At 43.1% G+C, this 21869-nt stretch overlaps 1 protein-coding gene across 6 annotated transcripts in view; it reads right to left on the minus strand.

Moving 5' to 3' along the window:
• Positions 1–3444: 3444 nt before the first annotated feature.
• The window catches only part of KCTD10 (potassium channel tetramerization domain containing 10), a 29155-nt gene continuing 10730 nt past the window's right edge, over positions 3445–21869 (minus strand). For 5 of the 6 annotated variants that reach the window (XM_033954793.1, XM_033954790.1, XM_033954792.1 and 2 more), the window contains exons 2-7: positions 19115–19328; positions 10654–10823; positions 9733–9822; positions 7053–7105; positions 5643–5838; positions 3445–3910 (exon numbers count right to left, since the gene is read on the minus strand). In XM_033954793.1, coding sequence (XP_033810684.1) covers positions 3692–3910; positions 5643–5838; positions 7053–7105; positions 9733–9822; positions 10654–10823; positions 19115–19328 — 942 coding nt within the window. In that variant the 3' untranslated portion in view covers positions 3445–3691. The remainder of the gene's footprint in view (positions 3911–5642; positions 5839–7052; positions 7106–9732; positions 9823–10653; positions 10824–19114; positions 19329–21869) is intronic. The other variant, XM_033954791.1, reaches the window with a different exon arrangement.

The following is a 21869-nucleotide window of genomic DNA, read 5'->3' on the forward strand; positions in this document are numbered from 1 at the left end:
CTCAAGATATCATGAAGGGGAAGTTTCAAAAATTCCTTTGGAGGCTGATCAAAATCAAGGGCATCCAAAAAAGCTTTAGACTTTTTGGATTCAGCCTCCAAAGGAATGGACAAGGACTCGCACATCTCTTTCAAAAAACTGGAGAAAGAGGAAGTGGCCTGTTTGGAGGATGGGTCAGGGACAGCCGAATCCTCCTCCTCTGAGGAACATTCGCCTTCAGAAAGAAAGGGTTCCTCTGAGTCTCCCCACAGATCAGGGTCTCTGACATGGGAAGAATGGTCCCGAGACTCAGGTGTCGACGTTTGCATGTGTCGGGTTTTGCGTACCGACTTACCCGACCTCATCGATACCGAGTCAGGAGAAGTTATCGGTCGCACCGGTGCCGAAGTCTGTACCGATTGATGGTGAGCTCTCGGCTCCGGTGCAAGGACTGGCATCGATACCGATGAGGTTAGGTGAAGCGGTACCGAGACAGTGGAAGCGGGTAACACGGGTTCCACAATCGGTATCGATACGGGTTGTTCCACAACCGGTACCGATGGCTCGGTGCGGACTGGCACCGGAAGGTTCGGTGTCATGATAGCAGGAAGGAGTCGTTCTAATTGCTCCTTAAGCTGCACCTGAAGGATGGCCGTAATGCGGTCATCGAGGGATGGCACCGGTACTGCTTTTTTCTTCTGCGGTACCTGCGGTGCCGCTCGACGCCCCGGAGATGAGGAGCCCGATGTCGAGGGACTCACCTCTATAGGGGCGGAGCGCTTCCGCTGGCATCTTACAGGCGGCAGGATTGGACTCACTGCACTCGAGGCCGGAAGACGTTCCAGCGGGGAAGGCTTCTTAGCCGGCTTACCTGACTGTTGAGACGCCGGTGTGGAATCACGCGGCGTCGAAGACGAGGGTGCCGACTGAATCGGTGCCGAAGCCGGAGTCGAAGGAACGGGGTCGGACATCTCGGCACCGAACAACAATCGCTGTTGAATTTGGCGATTTTTTAATGTCCGTTTTTTTAAAGTAGCACAGCGGGTGCAAGTAGAGGCCTGATGCTCAGGACCCAAACACTGTAAACACCAGTTGTGTGGGTCCGTGAGAGATATAGGCCTAGCACACCGCTGGCACTTTTTAAAACCCGGTTGAGGGGGCATGAAAGTAAAAACGGCTTCCGCCAAATCGAAGGCCGAGGCTTCGATGGTGGCAGAAGGCCCCGCCGGGGAAAACCGAAAACTGAAGAAAAAAAAATGAAAGTTTTTTTTTTTTTTTTAACAAAATTGAAAGAAAGAAAAAAGGCAAATTAAGCCAAAACGTTTACGCGAGCGGGAAGGCAAGTTAGGAAAAAATTTCAACAGCCGTTGAAAAACGCGTCTTCTTAGCTCCGCGGAAACTAAGAAACTGAGGGACCGCGCGCCTCTGTCGGGCGGTAAGGCACTCGCGCGTGCGCGGTGCGGCCGAGCTAGAACTTTCTAAAGTTCTTAGAGTGAGATCACTCTAAAATTGTCCGTACCGGGGCTCCGTCGGTGCCGTCACCCATCAGTCAAGAATAGCTGCCTGCTTGTCCTGGGATAACTATAGGGATAAACAGCAAGCCATCTTTAGTGGACATGTACTAATATTGCCATTAATAAAAATTATTTTATAGGCAGTAAGGGCTCACATGATAATCCTATGTTAATAAATTAGTGTGCAGTAATGAAGCTGTGGTAACTGATTCACTCTGGAACAGCCCCTCCCCCCAAAAAAACTGAGAAATGTTTAAGCGCATGGATTAGCAAGTGCTAAAATGGCACGTACCGCAGGATGCCTGAACGCATCCTGCGGTACACCATTTTAAGCTGCACTGAGTGCACATCGGTGCCTAACACAGCTTAGTAACAGGGCTCTCTAAGTTTTTCCAAAGTTACTACTACACTTACCCCTCCGTATTTGCGGGGGTTTGGGGCAGAGCTATACACCGATTCATAGCTTCTATGCCTAAAGACTTAGCAACTTAGATAGCCAATACTTCCCACTGTAACAAAGTGGACTTGGCCTGCTTTTGTTCTCAGAGTCTGAAATTAGGTTGCAACACTTGCATTTCTGGGGGCTCCAACCTGAGCACACAAGCCATGTGTCATCAGCCTGCACTTCGTATGCTTTCTGCGGCTGTGGTAATGGCGCTGTCCCAGTGAGTCAAGTGCTGACTCCAGTTATAGTATGAGTGTGCATTAAGTCAGACCTGTGAGGGATTAATAAAAAATGACTGTTCATGACTTGCAGTAGGGTGCTAAGAACGAAAGACTTCAGTTTTACTTGCACCTATACTGATGAAGAAGCAAGGCAGCTGATGCTATAAATCACAGTATCTTCCTCAGAATAACAGGTCACCTAAATTTAAGCACCATTTGAGCGCTTAAATTCATAGAATACTGCCATTCATGAAGACAATTATATATTTATGTGCATGACTGGCAGTAATGCAAATAACTGCTATTCTAAAATTGTGCTCCAAAATGGCTTTAACCTGGAATTGCTAAGAGGGTACTCACAGAGGAAAGGCATCAGTGGAGCCAACATTTTCTCTGGGTATTTACAAATACTGTAAGTTACATGTGTAAATGTTTGGGCCTAAATATGACATTTACACAAGCCATAGATATGGTATAATGCACACACCTACATTTTTAGGCATGATGATGTCTGTTTACACTTATATTCTATAATAAGAACAGTTAACAGCTCTCCCCCGTTCTCCCAGGCTCCTGCCTATATTAGCTCAAATCCCAAGATGTCCGCCAAGTCTGCCGTTGACACTCAAGGCAGTAATTTTGGCAGTAGAGATGGCTGGGGCAAGAGCAACTGTGGAATGTTCTTGCCTCTTTCCCTCCTCCCCCCCCCCCCCCCCACAAGGCCCAGTGTGCCTAAGGTGGGCCAGGGTGGAGAAGAGGCCGTGTGTGGCGGCAACAGCTAGCTGTGTGTGGAAGTGACAATGGGGCCTAGTCAATTGATTGTCTCTTACATGTTTAATGAACAGCACTGTGTATGTCTAGCAGCATTATAGAAATAAGTAGCAGTTTCTACCAAATCTGAGCAGCTAATTTCAGTCATGGATTTGGTTTTGGCAGAAACTGAACTTCCTTGGTTCAGTGAGACTCTACTCACTGTCTGTTACAGAATTGCCTCATGCAACTAGAGAGGGACATGTGCACTCCTACCACATGATCCACTTGAAAACACCAAAAAATAAAAATTAAAAAATTAAAAAAATTCAATTATTTTGAAATGTTGCAAATGACAAAAAGTGGTCTGGGTCAGTTTGCCAGGACTCTTATTGCTTGTTGTTGAACAGGCTTGCCAGTCAGAGTCAGTGTTTTCCAAAAACACATTTCTATTAGTATTTGGAGAAAAAATAAATTTCCCACAATCTGTGGGAAGTGTTAAGACTTCACAGATATTCTAGACTTCAACGGCAAATGATTTGTGCATCATCCTGTTTATTACAAAAAGTGATGGAATATATTATTTTTTTACATGTGCAATGACAGAGCTACTTCAACACACTAAAATATTTATATGTATAAAATAAAAATAATCTAGCTTGATACAAACTCAGGAGACCATAAATAATGAATTCACCTGGCTGTCCATGGCAGATATCAGGTGATTAACCTCTCCACTGTTACAGGAGACAATGGTGAGCAGCTTCTCACTTTCAATCACCTCACTGATGAAGATGAGCCCTGTCATCTGGACGTTTTATGTGAATCCTTCGCACACGCTCAATCCGCTCCCGTTCTTCATCCTCGTCCAGGTGATGGGAGCGCCCTGCAGCTCCTCCTGTGGCCTCCAGCAGGGCATTGTCAGGGCCACGCCCATCCTGAGCCTCATACAGCAGAATGTTCAGAGTCTCCTCATAAATGCGTGCTTCTGGAAACTCTACCTGCGTTCGCAATGAAAAGGGTTACTCATGAAATGCACAAACTAAACATGCTCCATCTTTCACTTTATTTTCAAATCATGCTGCTTGTATCTAATAGATAGTAGCTCCCCAGCCTGGTTCCCCTAACCCCAACAGACCTGATTTTCTTTTTTTTTTTTTTTAATTCATTTTTGAATTCTTACAAGTGAATTAAACATAATACAAACAATTTTCACATATCACTTGTATTTACAAACAAAGTCTTGTAAGATAAAATAAATACCCCCCTTTTTATCAATATTCCTAATTCCATATGATATACATTTCCCACCCCATCCCCACATATCTGCTACCCATGTGCTAAGATATCTGATCATTAAAGTAATTAGTCAATGGTTCCCATATTTTTTTAAAATTATGAAGATTCCCTTGTTGCAACGCTAACACCTTTTCCATCTTATATATGTGACAAACTGAATTCCACCAAAATGTATAATTTAATTTAGTATAATCTTTCCAATTTTGAGTAATTTGTTGCATGGCGACCCCTGTCAATATTAATAATAACTTATTATTTGCAGAAATCGGACTCTGAGTTCTCATTGCTGTACCAAATAATATAGTGTCATATGAGAGTCCTACGTGGTTTTCTAATAATTTATTAATTTGGGGCCAAATTAGTTTCCAAAAAGCATTTACACAGGGACAAAAAAAAATTAAATGATCTAACGTCCCAACTTCTAATCTACAATGCCAGCATCTATTGGATCTAGTGCTATCTATCTTTTGTAAATGCGTAGAGGTCCATAAAACTCGATGTAACAAAAACATCCACGTTTGACTCATAGATGCTGACTTTGTAGACCTTAATCTCCAGGACCAAAATTGTGGCCACTGATTTTCAAAATATGCACGTATTCAGTCTTGTCTGTTTGTCTGTCCGTCCAACCCCTTTTTTTTAGTTGTATTTTTAAATTGTATGTTGTATGTATATTTTGGATTTTAATGTAATTCGCTTAGTAAAATATGTATAAGCAATTCATCAAATTTCTAATAAACTTGAAACTTGAATATTCCTGAGAATTTTAAATGTGATTGTATCAGTGTCACTCACAAGACTTACAGACTTGGGAATCATCAGGTTATCTTTTGTATCTTGAAAGATCTGGTTAGTCACATAATCATAACAATAATAAAATATTTATAAACTATCTTAACCTGTGGCTCTAGAACAGGAGTAGGCAATTCCGATCCTAAAGAGCCAGAGGCAGGTCAGGTTTTCAGGATATCCACAATAAATATGCATGAGCTAGATTTGCATCTCAAGGATGCAGTGCATGCAAATCCATCTCATACATATTCATTGTGGATATCCTGAAAAACCTGACCTATCTGTAGCTCTCGAAGACCACATTGCCTACCCCTGCTCTAGAAGAGTGATTTCCAGCAAAAGTCTTAAAAGAGCTCCAAATATACAAAATAGTCAGACTAACATTAAAAATGGTAAAATTCACCCTCAAATAAATCAATCTCAGGTATCAATAAGCAAATGTCCACCTTAATGTGTTACAAAAAAACTATCCAAAATTCTTGGTAAATAACCAAGGTTTCAGAACTTTTCTGAACTTAAAATCAGTTATAGCCAAGTTTTCATTAAGTTCAAGCCATGGAGATTCTGAACCACGTTTCCAGGGACGGTGACTTTAAAGCAGGTCAGCACTGTACGTCTGGTGAAGTAAGAGAGAATGCTTACCTTGGTCTGTTTTTTCTCAGTAGCATATACGATTGACGTACAACAGACCTCTGCAATCTTGCGCCCTTGTCCATAAAAAGACCAGCAGCAGATTTCATCTCCAATAACGTCCTTGATAAAGAGGACCCGCCCATTAAACCGCAGTGACAGCTTATCAAACAGTTCAATGTTTTTCAACATATTATCATCAGAATTACTGCAAAAAGAAAAGAAAAAACCCCCACCATAACACAGAATAAGCCTGCTGGATTTCAACAATTAAGAGTTAAAAATTAAAAAAAAACAAGAACATTTGAATTAAAGTTTATCTTTTTAAGTAAAAAATATTTTTTGATGCAAATTTTTTTTAAAGTAGCATCAGACAGAATAAAATTGGCACATAGGGTCTGGGCAATTTTCAGAAAGGTGAGGTAGACTGTACTGAGAAACCTTGGAGCTCAGTCATGGTTCACATCATGCACAAGCCTCCACACAGCTGCTACCATTACCATGTTTTCCCCAAAATAAGCCATAGCATGATTTTTAAAGATGCTCCTAATATAAGCCCTACCCCAAAATTAAGCCCTAGTTAAGATAGACCCCTGAAGCCCTTTCCCCCTAATGTTCCCGACTCCATCCCTGATACTAGTGCTGCCCGATTCACTGAAAACCCCCCCAAAAAAACAGACTCGTCAATTCAGTGACCCCCACTCTGGTGAGACCTGACATACCTCCACTCCGAGACTTCCTAAAGCAGAAGCGCTCTGAACGGGCTGCTTTGAGGCCTTCCCTCTGCTGCATCACTGATGACATCAGTGATGCGGCTGAGGGAAGGCCTTGAAGCAGCCCGTTCAGAGCGCTGCTGCTGTTTTTGGAGACCTCGGAGCAGAAGTGGGTGGGGTTTTGCTGCTGCTGCACAAGGGGATGGGTGAGAGGGGAGGAAATATGCTGCATATGTTGGGGGGGGAAGGAGAAAGGAAAGAGGAAGGATTGGGGTGGAGGAGAGGAAGGGAGAGATGATTGTTGTACATGAAAAAATATAAGACATCCTAAGCCCTAATGTGTTTTTTTGACCCAAAATTAATATAAGACACGGTCTTATTTTTGGGGAAACACGGGTAGAATGACAGTATGAAATAAAATACTAAACCCTTTCACGGTGCTTTGTCTTCTGCTTAGAATAGTTTTGTTTAGTCTGCTTTCCTGCAAACATTAACTTTGTATGAGAGACCTCCCGAGAACTAGCCGATTGCATCAAAAATTTACCATGGAAACCACAGCAACCAGTTAATTGCATCAAGTTTTTGCTTCTTGTAGCTACTGAAAAACCTCCCCATCCCCAGATCATCTACTGATTTCAGAACTGAAACCAGTCATAGAAGACTGGACTAAACTAAACAATGACTATATCATTAAAACTATAGCCAATACCTGGTATACGAATACTTGTTGTTACTCCTGTTGTATAGCAATTTTACTGCTGGCTGCAAAAAAAAAAAAAAAAAAAAAGGGGGAAAATGAATTCAATATGTTTTTTTCTTTAATACAGAAAAGTTAGCAATTTTAAAATGATCACAGGCTATATCTGATAAAACAAACCAAAAATGAATGGTCATAGTCTGGATATGTACATAAGAACATAAGAAATGCCTTCACCGGATCAGACCGAAGTCCATCTTGTCCGGCGATCCGCACATGCGGTGGCCCATTTAAGTACACCTATTGGGAAACCCGGATTTCCCGTATCCCTCAATATGGTTTTCAAGAAGATGTGCATCCAACTTGCGCTTGAAACCCAGAACAGTAGTCTCCGCCACAACCTCCTCCGGGAGAGCATTCCAAGCTCCAACCACTCGCTGTGAGAAACAGAACTTCCTGACATTTGTCCTGAACCTGCTGCCACTCAGGCTGTGGCCCCACCATGTACTTGTGACTTCCGAAAATGTTAACAATGCTTCTTCCTGGTCTATTTTATCAAATCCTTTTAATATTTTAAAAGTCTCTATCAAATCCCCTCGCAGTCTTCTCTTCTCTAGGGTGAACAGACCCAGTTTTCTGAGATGTTCCTTGTAGCTCAAATTCTCCATACCTTTGACTAGTTTCGTGGCTCGTCTCTGCACCCTCTCCAGCAGAGTTATATCCTTCTTGAGGTATGGAGACCAGTGTTGGACACAGTATTCCAAGTGAGGAAACCCAATGATAATGGAGCTTGCCACAATTCTCTGCTTCTCTAAACTATAGATGAAGTTAGAATGGCACTAAGGCCCAAATTCTGTAACCAGCGCCTAAAGTTAGGCACCTATTTCGGACAGAGGCGCCTCTCTAAATTGAGCAATGCGCTCAATTAAGCTTTTTAATCAGTACTGATTGAAACATAGGCGCCTATCCAGAAAATGCAATTCTGTAACAAGGCACCTCTAAAAATTTAGGCGGCCTTCAAAAAAAAAATAGGCGCTATGCATGTTAGGCATGGGCGTGGCTACGTGTTAAGCGCCTTCTTACAGAATCACCGCTCTTAAGTGTGCTTATGCGCTTTGTGGGACCGGGATCCTGGCGAGGCCTAGTAACTTCCCAGAATCCCAGTCTTGGCGCGAGCGTAACCATGGTGGATCACAGCGGCCTGGTGCCTCCCATAAACTGCACACCACACTGGCCGGGTTTTTGTCCAAATATATTACTTTTATTTATCCACAAGGAAAGTTTCAAACAAAAAAAAAAGGTAAAAATTTGGCATTCAAAGTAAAAACCCAAAACATTCCATTTTTCTCTTGTTCTGCTTTCTTTCTCTCATGTGCCAGTTCTTTTCACTGCACCCTCAGTGCTGGCCAATTCAAGTTCACAAATTAAGAACATAAAATACAGTTCAGGTTAGGTGTTATTTCCCCAAGCAGTGCTAGAACCGTACCTGCCTTGCTAATAGTTAGGCTACCTGGTTCCAGGCACTAATTAGGCTTCTGGTAGATTTGAGTGGCAGTTCCCTTTTACTAGGAGCAGAGGGACTTGTGCTCCCACAGGTGTGGCTACTGTACCACTCATCTAACACAAAAGTAAATTCAGCAGCTTCCAGCCCAGCTTGAAACACGGATACAAAATCCTTTACAAAACATAAAACCCAAAAAGGAAGAAACAAAAAAAAACCCTTTCACCAAGGAAAAAGGACATTCAGGCTTTCCTAAACCTATTCCCATTCCATAGGGTGTTCTTCCTCAGAAGACATAGCATTATTCTCTAACCAGTCCATGTCACAAACCTCAGATAGTGTTTCAAGGTTTTGCATTTCCCTATCCTGGTGAGAACTTTCCAAGGCTGGCCAAAAGTTAGCTGCTTTAGCTGGGTTCCTTCTCAGCTTCCCCTGAGCTTCCAGTCCCAGCTGTCCCTCCCCTCTCACTGACGAGGGAGCTTCAGAAAAAGGGAGACTCGGCACATAACCACGCCCCCTCACAGCAGCTTTAGCTAATTCCTTAAAGAGCCCTGTCCTTCCCGTTCCAGCCTGAGCTCTGTGAGTTTTTAAAGGGACAGGCTCCCTCTTAACCTTGTGCTCAGGATTTTCCCTATACTCAGGATATTTCTTCTCCTTAGTCCCTGGCACATTATTAATGCTTCCCTGCTCTTTTCCCTGGGCTTTTCCCCGGGCTTTATTAGGACTAGCCAGATCCCTGTCACAGCTTACATGGGCGCCTACCTTTTAGCTGGGCCTACAGCTGGCCTATTTAATGAGTGCCTCCAAAATAGGTGCCGTTCAGCGTGATTCACTAAACTGCACCCAATTTTACTTGAATCGCGCTGATATTGATAAAAAGGGGGGGTATTTATTTTATCTTACAAGACTATTTGTTTGTAAATACAAGTGATATGTGAAAATTGTTTGTATTAGGTTTAATTCACTTGTTGTAAGAGTTCAAAAATGAATAAAAAGAAAAAAAAAAAAAATAGAATCATGCTGAACGGTGCCTATATAGGCGCCTAACTTTTGAGCGCTTCTTATAGAATTTGCCCTTAAATAACAAAATCAGTTAAAATATTAAAAATGGGGAAGAACATTTGTATCAGAGTACCCTATTTTTTAAGTTTACAATAAAATTAGGTCAAATTGATAAATAGCGCATCTTACCTTATTTGAGGTTGCTATTAACTTTTGCTCTTCCTTAGAGGATGTGATAACCGGTACTTTGCAGAAAGGTTCATATGCATCTTTATTCTGCTGGTTCAAAACATTTCAGTCAAAATAAAGTTTATAGTTTATTCTGAGACCACCTGACACTGAATTAAAAGACACTTGATATTATAATTTTGTTACTGGAAAATTAGCACAAAGCCATTAATTTGGAAAATGAACCATTTTCTGGCCACAGGAAAAGTGGCCTTAGTGCATGGGAAAGATCTGCTCAAGGGACGTGCTAAGGCTACTTTTCCCCACAGTTTAGTAAAATAATCCCAAAAGGGAAAGAGGAATGTCATTAATAACAGGAAAAAGACTCAAATCATACCATAAAATTCTTGATTAAAATAAAACTTGTACAAAATGATACCCCTCCTTTTTACGAAGCTGCATTAGGCTTTTTTATTGCTGGTCACAACAGTATAAGCTCCGATGCAAATAGGAATTCTATGAGCGTTGGAGTTAATATTGCCATAGCCAGCGATAAAACCTAATGCAGCTTTGAAAAGGGGGGGCCCATAATAAATTAATAAAATTCTAATAAATTTATAGAAGTTATTCTGAAAGCCAAATTGAAAGAAAAAAAAAAAAAAAAAGAGGGGCTTAGAAGGGCCTTGAATTTGAGCAAAGTTCTAGTTGAATTGCAGAGGGCAAGTCACTCCACAATTTGGGTGCTAAAGAAAAAAAAATCAGGAGTTTCTTGTGGATTTGAAGTATATCTACTACTGTCCTCTTTTAGATTAGGTATTATTTTTCCACATTTTCCTGCTTCATGAATGGGGCCAATTCTTTTTCTTGTATCAAACAAAATCAACAACCAGGAAGTTATATTCCGACCAGAGGTTGAGAATAAAGCGGCATTTCTGTGCCTACCTGCAGAGCCGCCTGGCATTCATCTACAAGTCCCTGTACCAAGTAATACTTTGCTTCTGCAAGTAACTCTTCAATCTCTCGTCGGCTTTCCGGGAGAGGAACTGCACCATCACGAAGATAATTTAATATTGTACCAAAATGTTTCCCACATCGATCTATTAGGATCCAGCCTACATAAAAAGAAAAATAAGAAATAATCAAAAGAAAGATCTTTTTTTTTTTTTTTTTTTTTTTTAAATCTTTATTCATTTTACATTTTACAAGTGTAACAATAGATAACAGTTAAATTGAATTGAATACAACACTTGAATCTATCATATTCAACATTAAAATTTTTAACCCATTCCCTCCCAATCCAACTATAATCTATGGGGTTCATAATAAAAAAAAATAACAACACGGCCCATGTGCTTAAGGCCCTGCCCACAGGAGGAGTCTAAGACTCCCGGGCCTATTCTGATCAGGCCTTAGATTAAGTGGGAATGGGCGGACCCGCTATGCCTAAGGCCTGATTGGTCCAGGCTTCTAGAGCCTGGGCCAATCAGGCCTTAGGCTTCGGCGGGATGGGCCGGGAAGGGGCGGGCCCGCCTCATTTCGACGAGGCGTGCCTGCTTGCTCGACGTGCAAGACCCATCTGTAAGAACAGGTTTGGTGGAGTGGGGGTTGTTAGCGCCGGGGGGGGGGGTGCGTCTTCGGGCAGGAGGGATTGGGCACCCTCCTGCCAGCGATCGATATTGTCGGGGGGGGGGGGCGGTCGGTAGTGTCGGGGAGGGGGGTGCGTCTTCGGGCAGGAGGGTTTGGGCACCCTCCTGCCAGTGATCGGTCAGGGGCCACGGCCCGCTATACTTATAGCGGCAGAGAGATCCCTTGCCGCGATAAGTATAGCGGCCGCGTCTACTTACAATGTAGACCAGCATTTTGCTGGCCTACATTTTTAAGCTTCTCATCTACTAGGGAGACGCGTAGGGCCGCCTAGGTTCAGCCTAAGGCCCGCCTAAGGCCCTTAGAAGAGCTTAGGCATCTTGCGGGTCTCCCTAGGCTCCCGGAGGCGCCTTCAGGCCTGCCTGGGGAGCATTTTTTTTTAAAAAAACGTGCATCCCGATTGGCTGATTAGACAGCTGTAGGACGTCTACAGCTGCCTAAAATTGGGACGCACTTTTAGAGAATCAAGGCCTTTGGGCTTAGGCATTTTTTTGGTTCATTATGGGGTAAAAGTGTAGACGTCATTTGGGTACAAGTGTAAACGTAGTGGTGGTCTGGGCGTTTAAATAGCTGAATGTAGAGGCAGGCCATTATCAAAACAAGGACGTTTGTTTTGGTTATGGACACTTTCCCTGCTTTTGCTTTCAACGTTTAAGGCCTTAGGCCAAAAAGGGACTTAGACGGTTTTTTTGATTATGCCCCTCCATGTGTTCACAAAGCTCATATACAATATTCTTTATTATTGATCTAAATATTTAATAAAATTATAAAATCCCTCCCCCATTGCATTTATAATGGAAAAATGGTATTTATTCATTACAATATCTTGTCAATGGCCCCCAGATTTTATTAAAATTATTATAGTTCCCTCTTTGTATAGCAATTACTCTTTCCATTTTATAGATGTGACATAATGAATTCCACCAGAAGCAATAATTGAGTCTATTCCAGTTCTTCCAATTAAATGTGATTTGTTGTATGGCGACTCCTGTCATGATCAATAAAAGCTTATTATTGTTAGAGGAAATTTGACTCTGTGCCCTCATTGATATTCCGAATAGAATTGTATCATAAGATAATGCCACATGGTTTTCCAATAAACAATTTATTTGACCCCCAAATAGATTTCCAAAAGGCTAAAATAAAGGGACAATAAAATAATAAATGATCTAGAGTCCCTACTTCGAGATTACAATGCCAGCATCTATTTGACTTAGAGCTATTCAACTTTTCTAATCTAACTGGGGTCCAAAAAGCTCTACGTAAGAGAAAAAACCAAGTGTGTCTCATAGATGTGGAGACTATGCAAGACTTATGCTGTTTGGTTTGTTTTTCTTTTTCTTCCCTTTTTGGAAGTTGGACTATGTCATGCCTAGGTGGTGGGGTTTGCCCCGCGTTATTGTGGAGGGACTGAGGGCCTAATTTTTGGCAATTATTTCACCACATGGAGCACACCACCTGTCCCAGCACTTGTGTTGCTGGAGAGATCAGTGCCGTAGCACTGGTACAAGCCGAGTTCAGCTGAAGAGAAGAAAAGACTGTTTTGTTCTTTTGAATTGTTTGTTTTGAGAAAACTTTCCAAGCTGGGACTCCTTGTGAAATATGGAGCCCTCATTCGCTTAAGGATAAGGTTTCTTGTTTGGGGGTTTAGACCCTCTCTTGAAGTTGTTACACAACCTAGAAACTGCTTAATCATGCAAGCTTAATGTTTTGGGACTTTAATGTTTGCTCAAGAATCCTGACAAGTTTATTTTGCTTACTTTATGACTAGTATTGGGATAAACGAGTGAAGCAACCTGTTTGTTTGAATCCAAGAAATAAATCCAGTCCGTGTTTTGAAATTTACTTACCTAGTTTGTGAGTGAATCCTTTCACTAAACCTTTTATTTTCTTTTTCCTTGTGTCGCCCGCAGCAGCACACAAGAGCAACTCCTTGTCCCGGTGGTCCTGGACCCATTGCCCTGAGGCGGCCGGTGACAGTGTCTACTAGAAGCGGAAATAAGAGGAGATCTTTGTAGAGATGTTGGGAGTTTATTCCAAAGCTTGGAATTCGAAGGTGGACTCAAACATTCTTTCGTTGGATTTGTTGAGGAGACAGGAAGGGATCTTGAAACATTGCATTGGTTTTGAATTGAGGAGGGCATAACCTTGATATTTGTGGTGAGCCCACAGGATTTAGTTTTTGCCATATACAGTTTTGTGGATCATGCATGCCATCTTGAACTATTCTTTTCCTTATCGGTAGCCAATGTAGTTCTTTCAGACCATTTTACTGGCTCTGAGTTATCAGTCTGGCCGCTGTAATCTTTTGAGTTCCTTTTCTATGATACCAGTGTATAGAGAGTTACAGTAGTCCAGGTATGGTAGCAGAATTGCTTGATTGATCATCCTAAATTTGTTTTACTTTAGAACCAGCCTGATTGTTCTCAGTTGTCTTAGCCTGAAAAAGAATTCTCTCAACACGGCATTGATTTGATCTTTATAGCTTAAGGAAGAGTCAAGAACTAGTTTCAAAAGTGTGTTATAATAAATAAAAACTTTAAATTCCAATATTCTAAATAGTCTTGATTTTGTCTGCTTCTGCTTTAATGTGAGAACTAGGCTCGTGGCCTGCTCTTCTGTAACTTTTTATTTTGAAGCTGGAGTTGAAGTTGGTACATGTGTACCAGTGGTCTCAAACTCGCGGCCCGGGGGCCACATGCGGCCCGCCAGGTACTATTTTGAGGCCCTCGATATGTTTATGATTATCACAAAAGTAAAATAAAACAGTTTCTTGATCACATGTCTCTTTAGCTATAAATTACAATATTATTATTACGACTTAGCCAAAAGGAAAGACTTATAAACTATAAAGAGTTTTACCTCATGCAAAATTGTAATTTCTTTAATAAGACATTAACTATTTTTTCTGCGGTCCTCCAAATACCTACAAATCGAAAATGTGGCTCCGCAAAGGGTTTGAGTTTGAGACCACTGATGTGTACCGACTCCAACTCCACAGCCCTGCTAATGATCCGATCATGGCCAGTCAGATTTTCAGGAAGTCCACACAGACTAGGCACAAGAATTAATGTATACAAAGTGGAAAGCCAGTATCTACAAATTTCTCATGCATGTTCATTACAAATACCCTGAACACTCAGCTGAGAAGTCCTGAACTAGAGAAAAAAACACTAAGCATTTAAATATGAAAACAAAAATCACATTCCAGAACTCAAATCCTGACCAACCAGAGCTCTTTTCCCCCTCTTAATCTAAGAGTGGGTTATATTATGAGGAATTTCTGTACACCTTTGTAACATTTAGATATACTATCTGACATGGTTTCCAAAATGAAAATGCATCAAGTGCAAGTGGCAGTTTAGGAGAGTCTGATGAGATTCTGGAATATAACACTTAGGGAAAAATTGAATTCTTTGCAGAGTAGATCTAGGATTGCTGAATAAAAAGTGTCCCATTATCTTCAGTGCATTCAGCACACCAGGGAAAGCATTGATGTAGAAATTACAAGACCCAGATGACTACTGGTGACCAGCCACTTTCCTGGCCAGCCATTTTCAGAGGTGGTGTAATAGGAATTCCAATGGCTAATAAATGGGGAGCACAGCAAGTGATCTGAGCAGTAGCTCATTAGCAAGGGATCAAAACAGAGTGAATTCCTGCTACATGACGAGTATGGTTATTCTATGTCTAAAATACAGTTAAATTATATGCTCCTTACAAACCAGAAGGTACAGGATAGTATCACTGTAAAAACTCCATAAAGTAGCTTAGTACTAGGACAGAGCATTTCCCCAGGATGAAACATTTTCAACTACACCCAACATATCTTTCCATAAGAGAGCCTGGTTTAAGAACAGGTGTGAAGAATTTATCCCTGGTCGCGAAAGGTCTGTGTGAAAGCACTAAAGAGCTTTATAATATACTTTAGCAACTGCTTCAGTCCAAGCATTTTAATCCTACACAATTAAATATCTCTTTAAATAAATTCATAGGAAGAAAACCATAACTATGTAAGTTTGCCTACACCAAGATCTATGTTTATCAAAAAATCTAAGCAAACCTGAGTATTTGGCCTCCTGGCAGCTAAATCTGCTGGGTCATGACTCGGTGAGCTCATACATAAGCTTTACTAATGAGTCGCTTCACTTGGGATCAGAAAAGAATGTACCCAGGAAATGCTGGGGGTGGAGTGGGGAGGGAGGGGATTCATAGTTTGGACATATAAGGGAAAAAAATGGGAGGAAAAGTTTAGCACATGCTTTTACTTAACTGAACTTTCAAAAATCTATCGACAATCTAAAAATGAAACCATTCTAGGTATTAACTTAAGGACACCTGGCCCTATGTATTGCAACCATGCAGTAAAATAAATATTTAATACATTTGGGTCTGAATAAATGTGACCACCTCCGGGAAAAAGGGACTAAAATTTCTAGAAACAAAAAAAATATGTTTTAATGAATTTTATTAGAGCAAAGAATTTGTAATACAACAGTCCAAAACCCACTCTCAGTTATCCGGCACCCATGGGGATTGATAGATGCCAGATAACTGTAGTTTCTGGTTGCCTGGTTGTTACTCTAAAAATAGTTTTGTCTCCCTTCCCACCTCATTCTCTTCCACTCCCTATCAACCTCCCACCCCCACTTTCTCTCTCCCCCCAACTTATGGGTCCAGCATCCATACATCTCCCCTCCCCTTCACCCTGCAGGACCATCTCCTGGGTCTGGCCTCCTGAAACCCCCTCACTTATCCGAAACAGCAGCAGTCCTGACCCACCAACCCCCCTCCCTCACTTACCCGAAGCAACAGCGGCAGCGGTCCTGACCTGCCAACCCCTCATTTACCCAAAGCAGCAGCCAGTCGGCAAAGGCAGCGCTGTAAACAGGCTGTTCACGGCCAGCCCTAACAGGGCCTTTCCTCTACCGCATCAGATTAGTAAAAATGTTATAATGTATGGGGCACAAAGCTGAGCCCTGAAGCACCCTTCAGCATAATCCATGCTGAACTGGTCTTGAGAAAGACCACTGTATCTAAGACCAATGTTCTAAGTAGGAATGGATGTGCAAAACCAGGCATGCCACATGCAATCTAGTTAGGAAATTATTGGCATTAACAAGCATCTAATTTGCAGTACACTTCTCCCTCAATATTCACGGGGGTTAGGGGCAGAGCCGGCCCGTGAATATTAAAAAACTGCAAATAATATTCGGGCTGGTTCTGACCCACCCCCCCCCCGCTTTCCCCCAGAATTAAAACTGTACTCCGGACCTTCTCCACTTCCCTCCCGCTTTCCCCAGAATCCCTTAAGCCTTACCTGGTGGTCTAGCGCAGTGTTCTTCAACCGCCGGTCTGTGGACCAGTGCTGGTCCGCAGAAATTTTCTTTGGGCAGAAGACAGCGTTCTTCAGCCGTCGGTCTACGGTGCGATCAATGTGGCGTCTTCAGGCCGGCTCCCTGAGTACTGCAGCACACAAAGCAGTGGGAAAAGGCTCCTACGCATGTCCTGCGTCTGAACCAGAAGCCTTCTCTCTGACGTCGCAATGCAGCATCCTTGGAGCCGGCCGAAAGACGCCACGTTAATCGCACTGTGGACAGGCCCGAAGATAACACCTGGGGGCAAGCCAGAAGGCAAGGCACAGCATGGAGGGAGGGAGACAACAACGGTAGGGGAATGATTTTATTTTTTAATTTAGTGATCGGTTTACATCTGCTGTCTGTTCAGGAAGAAATGCATGTGTTTCTTTTCCTCTTAGGGTTTGTTTGTAAATATTAGCATTTTTAGTTTTTGGTCCTTCATATGCATGGGGTTATCTGTTTTCTGGTAGGAATGAATGTTGAAAAGCATACAATGTGCTTTGTGTATTTTAATTATGTGGTTAACCATTATGTTTTGTTAATACGATTATATTGTGTGTGTATATATATGAAAAATGAATGGGAAAAATGGTGTTACAATTAGTACTATAAATGCGCCTGTTTAACTTTCAAAATCCTACACAGTATCCTCCCTCCCTTTATCCCTCTTTCTTGGAATTCCTCAAACCCTAATACCACCAGATCCTCCCACAAATTAAAACTATCCTTCCCCTCGCTAAAAGGCATTTCCCACACAGGAAAGCTAGGGACCTCCCTCCACTTCAAAATCACTGAGCTCTGGAACAACCTTACCTCCCCTCTTCGGAACTTGAGCTCTCTCCAAGTTTTCCGCAAACATCTGAAAACCTGGCTTTTCTCAAAAAATGTAAGCCTCTCTCCAACTTAGGAATCAAGGAAACTCTTATATCTTGGCATCCCAAGTCCTCTAATATTCTTCACACTTCTACCTCTAACCCTCTGTTGTAGTTCCTTCCTATTTCTCCTACTGTAAACCGCGTCGAGCTCTACGAACGTGGAGATGATGCGGTATACAAACCTAAGGATTAGATTAGATTACTATTAGGGGGCGGGGTCTAGGGGTGGATATTGGGTGGAGATGGGCACGACTTAGCCCAGTGTTCTTCAACTGCCGGTCCACAAAATAATTATTTTATTTCTGCCGGTCCATAGGTGTCAAAAGGTTGAACACTGATCTAGCGGGATTTCAGGGCAGGAGCGATCTTCCTATGCTCCTGCCCCATGCAGATCACTCATAGGAAATGGCTGCCATGAGCTCCTGTCGTAGTCTCGAGAGACTACGTGAGCTCACGGCAGCCATTTCCTATGAGTGATCTGCACGGGGCAGGAGCGTAGGAAGATCGCTCCTGCCCCGAAAACCCGCTAGATCACCAGGTAAGGTTTAAGGGATTCTGGAAGGGAGGCGGGGAAGGTCCGGATTACAGCTTTAATTTAAAAATAAAAAAATTGCGAATAACTGAATCCACGGATGCTGAAACCATGGATTTGGAGGGAGAAGTGTAATTAGGAGTTATGCACAGATCTGCCCTATAACATGTGCATCTGAATTTCATAGTGAGGAACTCCACAGGGGATTTAGACATGGGCAGGTCTGGGAAGGGAAGGGCAGGTCAGCGTGTTCCCAGATTCTACAGACAGCTAGAAAGGATCCTTATCTCAGGTGAGAGAGGGATTGCTCCAGTCCCAATTTGGCTTGCTACACCACCAGACCACCAGGATTTAAGGTGGCCCAAGGAAGAGGCCAGCGTTAGGTTCAGGAGGGGCAGGTGGCTGTACAGCTGGATAGCATTTAAATATAAACCTTTGGTTTATATTCGAGTTAACATGTTTCCCCTAAAAAAAGGAGGGGAAAGTGCTCTCTTTTGGTTTATATTTGAGTATTATTATTACATTACAGTTATTGACTTCTATTCCGCCTTCTCCCTTTATTGTAATCCACCTAGACCTATAAGCTTATCTGGCCATTTCCAGAGAATTATATGCCAAATAATTTTTTAAAAGTTAGTAATTCAAACCATGATTTAAGCTTTAATGTACTACATTATTTAAATGATGTTGATCGTATACTACTTTCTTTTGCAAACTACCATGAGCATTTTGAGAGGTCTTGGGAGGCAGTATAAAAGTCTTACAAATCATTTCAGATCATTCACATGCATTTAGGTCAATCTATGAAAAACCGCCAATTTAAAAAAAAAAAAACCAATAGAACACACAAAGCTGCTCTTACAGGCATAAAACCTGCCTCTGTCCTGATATTTTCCATAACAGCACTCTTCAATTTCCTTATCCAATGCTATTTTTAAAGTTAGATACCAACATTATAATTATAAATGCTCTGTAAGAAAATTTGGACTTACCTTCACTATCTGTAAGGACCTCCATTCTGCCACTGAACATGGCTTTCAGCATGGTATCCTGCTTGGTCAGCGTCTGCATTGTAGTATAATAGAGGGCTCCGCCTACATTTAACTTGACGTATTTAGAGCTTGGGCTGGTACCTTTGAATGATGTGCTGCGAGTGGAAGCTGCTGGAACCCCTGAGCCAACCGCACTGTCTCCCGACATCTCCTCCTGAAAATAAAGGAAGATAAGCTGTTTAATGGGCTCGACCGTTGTGTTCTAGAACTTTCTCTCAGAGCCATAAAATGAGAACTTTTAACTGCTTTTCATCATCAGCTCTTTTGAATGGAAGGACTGAAAAGTTTCTCTTCTTCTCCCTCGTTATTCGCGGGGGATACGTGCAAAGCCGGACCGCGAATGGTGAAAAAACGCGATTATCCGGCTCTGACCCACCCCCACCTCTCTGCCGCCTTCCCGGCCTTACCTGGTGGTCTAGAGGGCTTTCGGGGCAGGAGCGATCTTCCTATGCTCCTGCCCTGTGCAGATCGCCATGAGGAAATGGCTGCTGTGAGTTCCCGTAGTCTCTCGAGACTAAGACGGGAACTCCCTACAGCCATTTCCTCATGGCGATCTGCACGGGGCAGGAGCGTAGGAAGATTGCTCCTGCCCCAAAAGCCCACTAGACCACCAGGTAAGGCCGGGAAGGCAGCAGGGAGATAAAAAATATGGTTTTTTAAAATTTTCCCCCTCCCCAGAAAAAAATTGCGATTATGTGAAATCGTGAGTGCAGAAACCGCGAATGGGGAGGGGGAAGTGTATTTATAATCCACCTATTAACAAGGTGTGTAATAACACACACATAATACAGTCAAACCTCGGTTTACGAGTGTTTTGCAAGATGAGAAAAACATTCGCAAAATCGGCGCCTCGGAAACCGAGTTTGACTCAATTTACGAGTGCCACCCCCCGCGATCCTACATCCCCCCCAAGCACCAAAATAACAAGAGCAAGACCAGAAGGCCTTGAGCATGCGCAAATGCTCAAGGCCCAGTCCAGCCCAGCACAGGCAAGAGGGAGGATCTCTGATGCACCGCCCAGCCCAGCCCAGCACAGCCAAGAGGGAGAATCTTCGGGCACCGGCATGTCCTGTGCTTTGGTCCTGGTGCCAAATCGGGGTAAGGGATGTTATTTCGGTGCTCAGGGGGGGGGTGTAGGATTGCAGGGGAGGGGAGGGCGACACGAGTGGGAGGGAGGATGCCGGTTCGCAGGGGGGGAAATGGAGCAGCGCCGGTAGCCTCAGGGGGGAGGAGGAGGTGGAACTAATCAAAGTGAATATCTTCCCCCCCTCATCCTCCAAACTCTCAACCTCCCACCCCCAACAGTATCCCTAGAGAACTCTCCTGGCCCCTAAGACCATTCCACCTACTGTGCAGATGTACCCAATGTTATTACAAGTGGCAGGATCTTGTGGCCAGTCCCAGTTTCTTTTCTAGTTCTGCTTCCTTTTACTAAGGGAACTCATGAAAGAGGAGGCAAAACAGCTCAGTCCCATGCAGTTTGAATATTTTGTAGGCTGCAACCGTTGCCTTAAAAGTACCACTAGCAACTTTTGAGTGATATTCTTGAAGGCTGACGGTTTAAGATGACAATATAATTTCATCTCCTGAAGAGAAAACAGAGACCCATTGCATTCAAGATGAGGTGGTGGAACTTAATAAGAAAACCAGAACTACACGTTCTACTATTCAGTGGAGTAAAAACAGGACTGCCTAGATTTGTTCACCCAGACAGGAAGCTATATATAATCACCCTATCTTATTAAAGAGGGTGTCTGGTTTTGCTCATATTGTTCCTTCCATTTCATGCATCTGCTTTTCAGGATAAAGCAATAGACACCATAGCTGCTACAGAGACTGTTTATTTCTGTAGTTACTTGTTATATCTCAGCCTTCCCAAATTGAATACCAGTGTTTTCCCTAGGGCCTTTTAGCCGGGCCCTCCGCCCGCTAATTTAGATGACCGCCGGCAGGTTAGAAAAAAAGGTGGGCCGGTATGAGCCTAGGCTGTATGTATCCCGTACTGGACTTTTTACGCGACACACATGTATGGCCTAGAAGCTGGGTGTAGCTGATTGGCTACTGAGTTAGGTATCTTGTCGGGCTGACCAATCGGGGGAGGGTGGCGCTGGAGCGTGCTGGATTTAGGTGCTCAGAGGATGGTTGCAGGTGGTGTTGCTGCAGAGTAGCGCGGGGTTGTGATGTTGATGGGTAAAGTCGAATGGCTGTTACTGTTACTTATGGGGCCCACGCGGCTGAGTGAGATGGCCCGTGCGGCGGAGGCAGGAGGTGAGCACGAAACACAACTGGAGGGAAAGGTAACAATGCAAAAGAAGCCCGTCCACCCCCTCCCCCCCCCCCAGAGAAGGGATTTCGAGGTGTGACAAGCTCTATAAACAAGAAATAGCCTTTGGAGGAATTTATGTTCACATTTAGGTGGAGGAGAGTTGGTATCTTGTCTTACTGTATTAGGATTACAGCTGAGTGATCGTATACCTCAGGGGTGCCCAAAAGGTCGATCGAGATTGATTAGTAGATCGCAAAGGCAACATGAGAAGATCGCGGAGCCCATCTCGGGCTCCGTGATAGACTCGCATTGTCTTCTGTTCTACCTGCTTCCCGACCCTGTAAAGAGGATGCTGAAGCGCCGGGCCGACCAACGTTCCTCACTTGACGTCAATACTGATGTTGGAGAGGAAGTTACAGGTCAGCCAGG

This window comes from Geotrypetes seraphini, chromosome 8, assembly GCF_902459505.1.
Source record: "Geotrypetes seraphini chromosome 8, aGeoSer1.1, whole genome shotgun sequence".
NCBI lineage: Eukaryota > Metazoa > Chordata > Amphibia > Gymnophiona > Dermophiidae > Geotrypetes > Geotrypetes seraphini.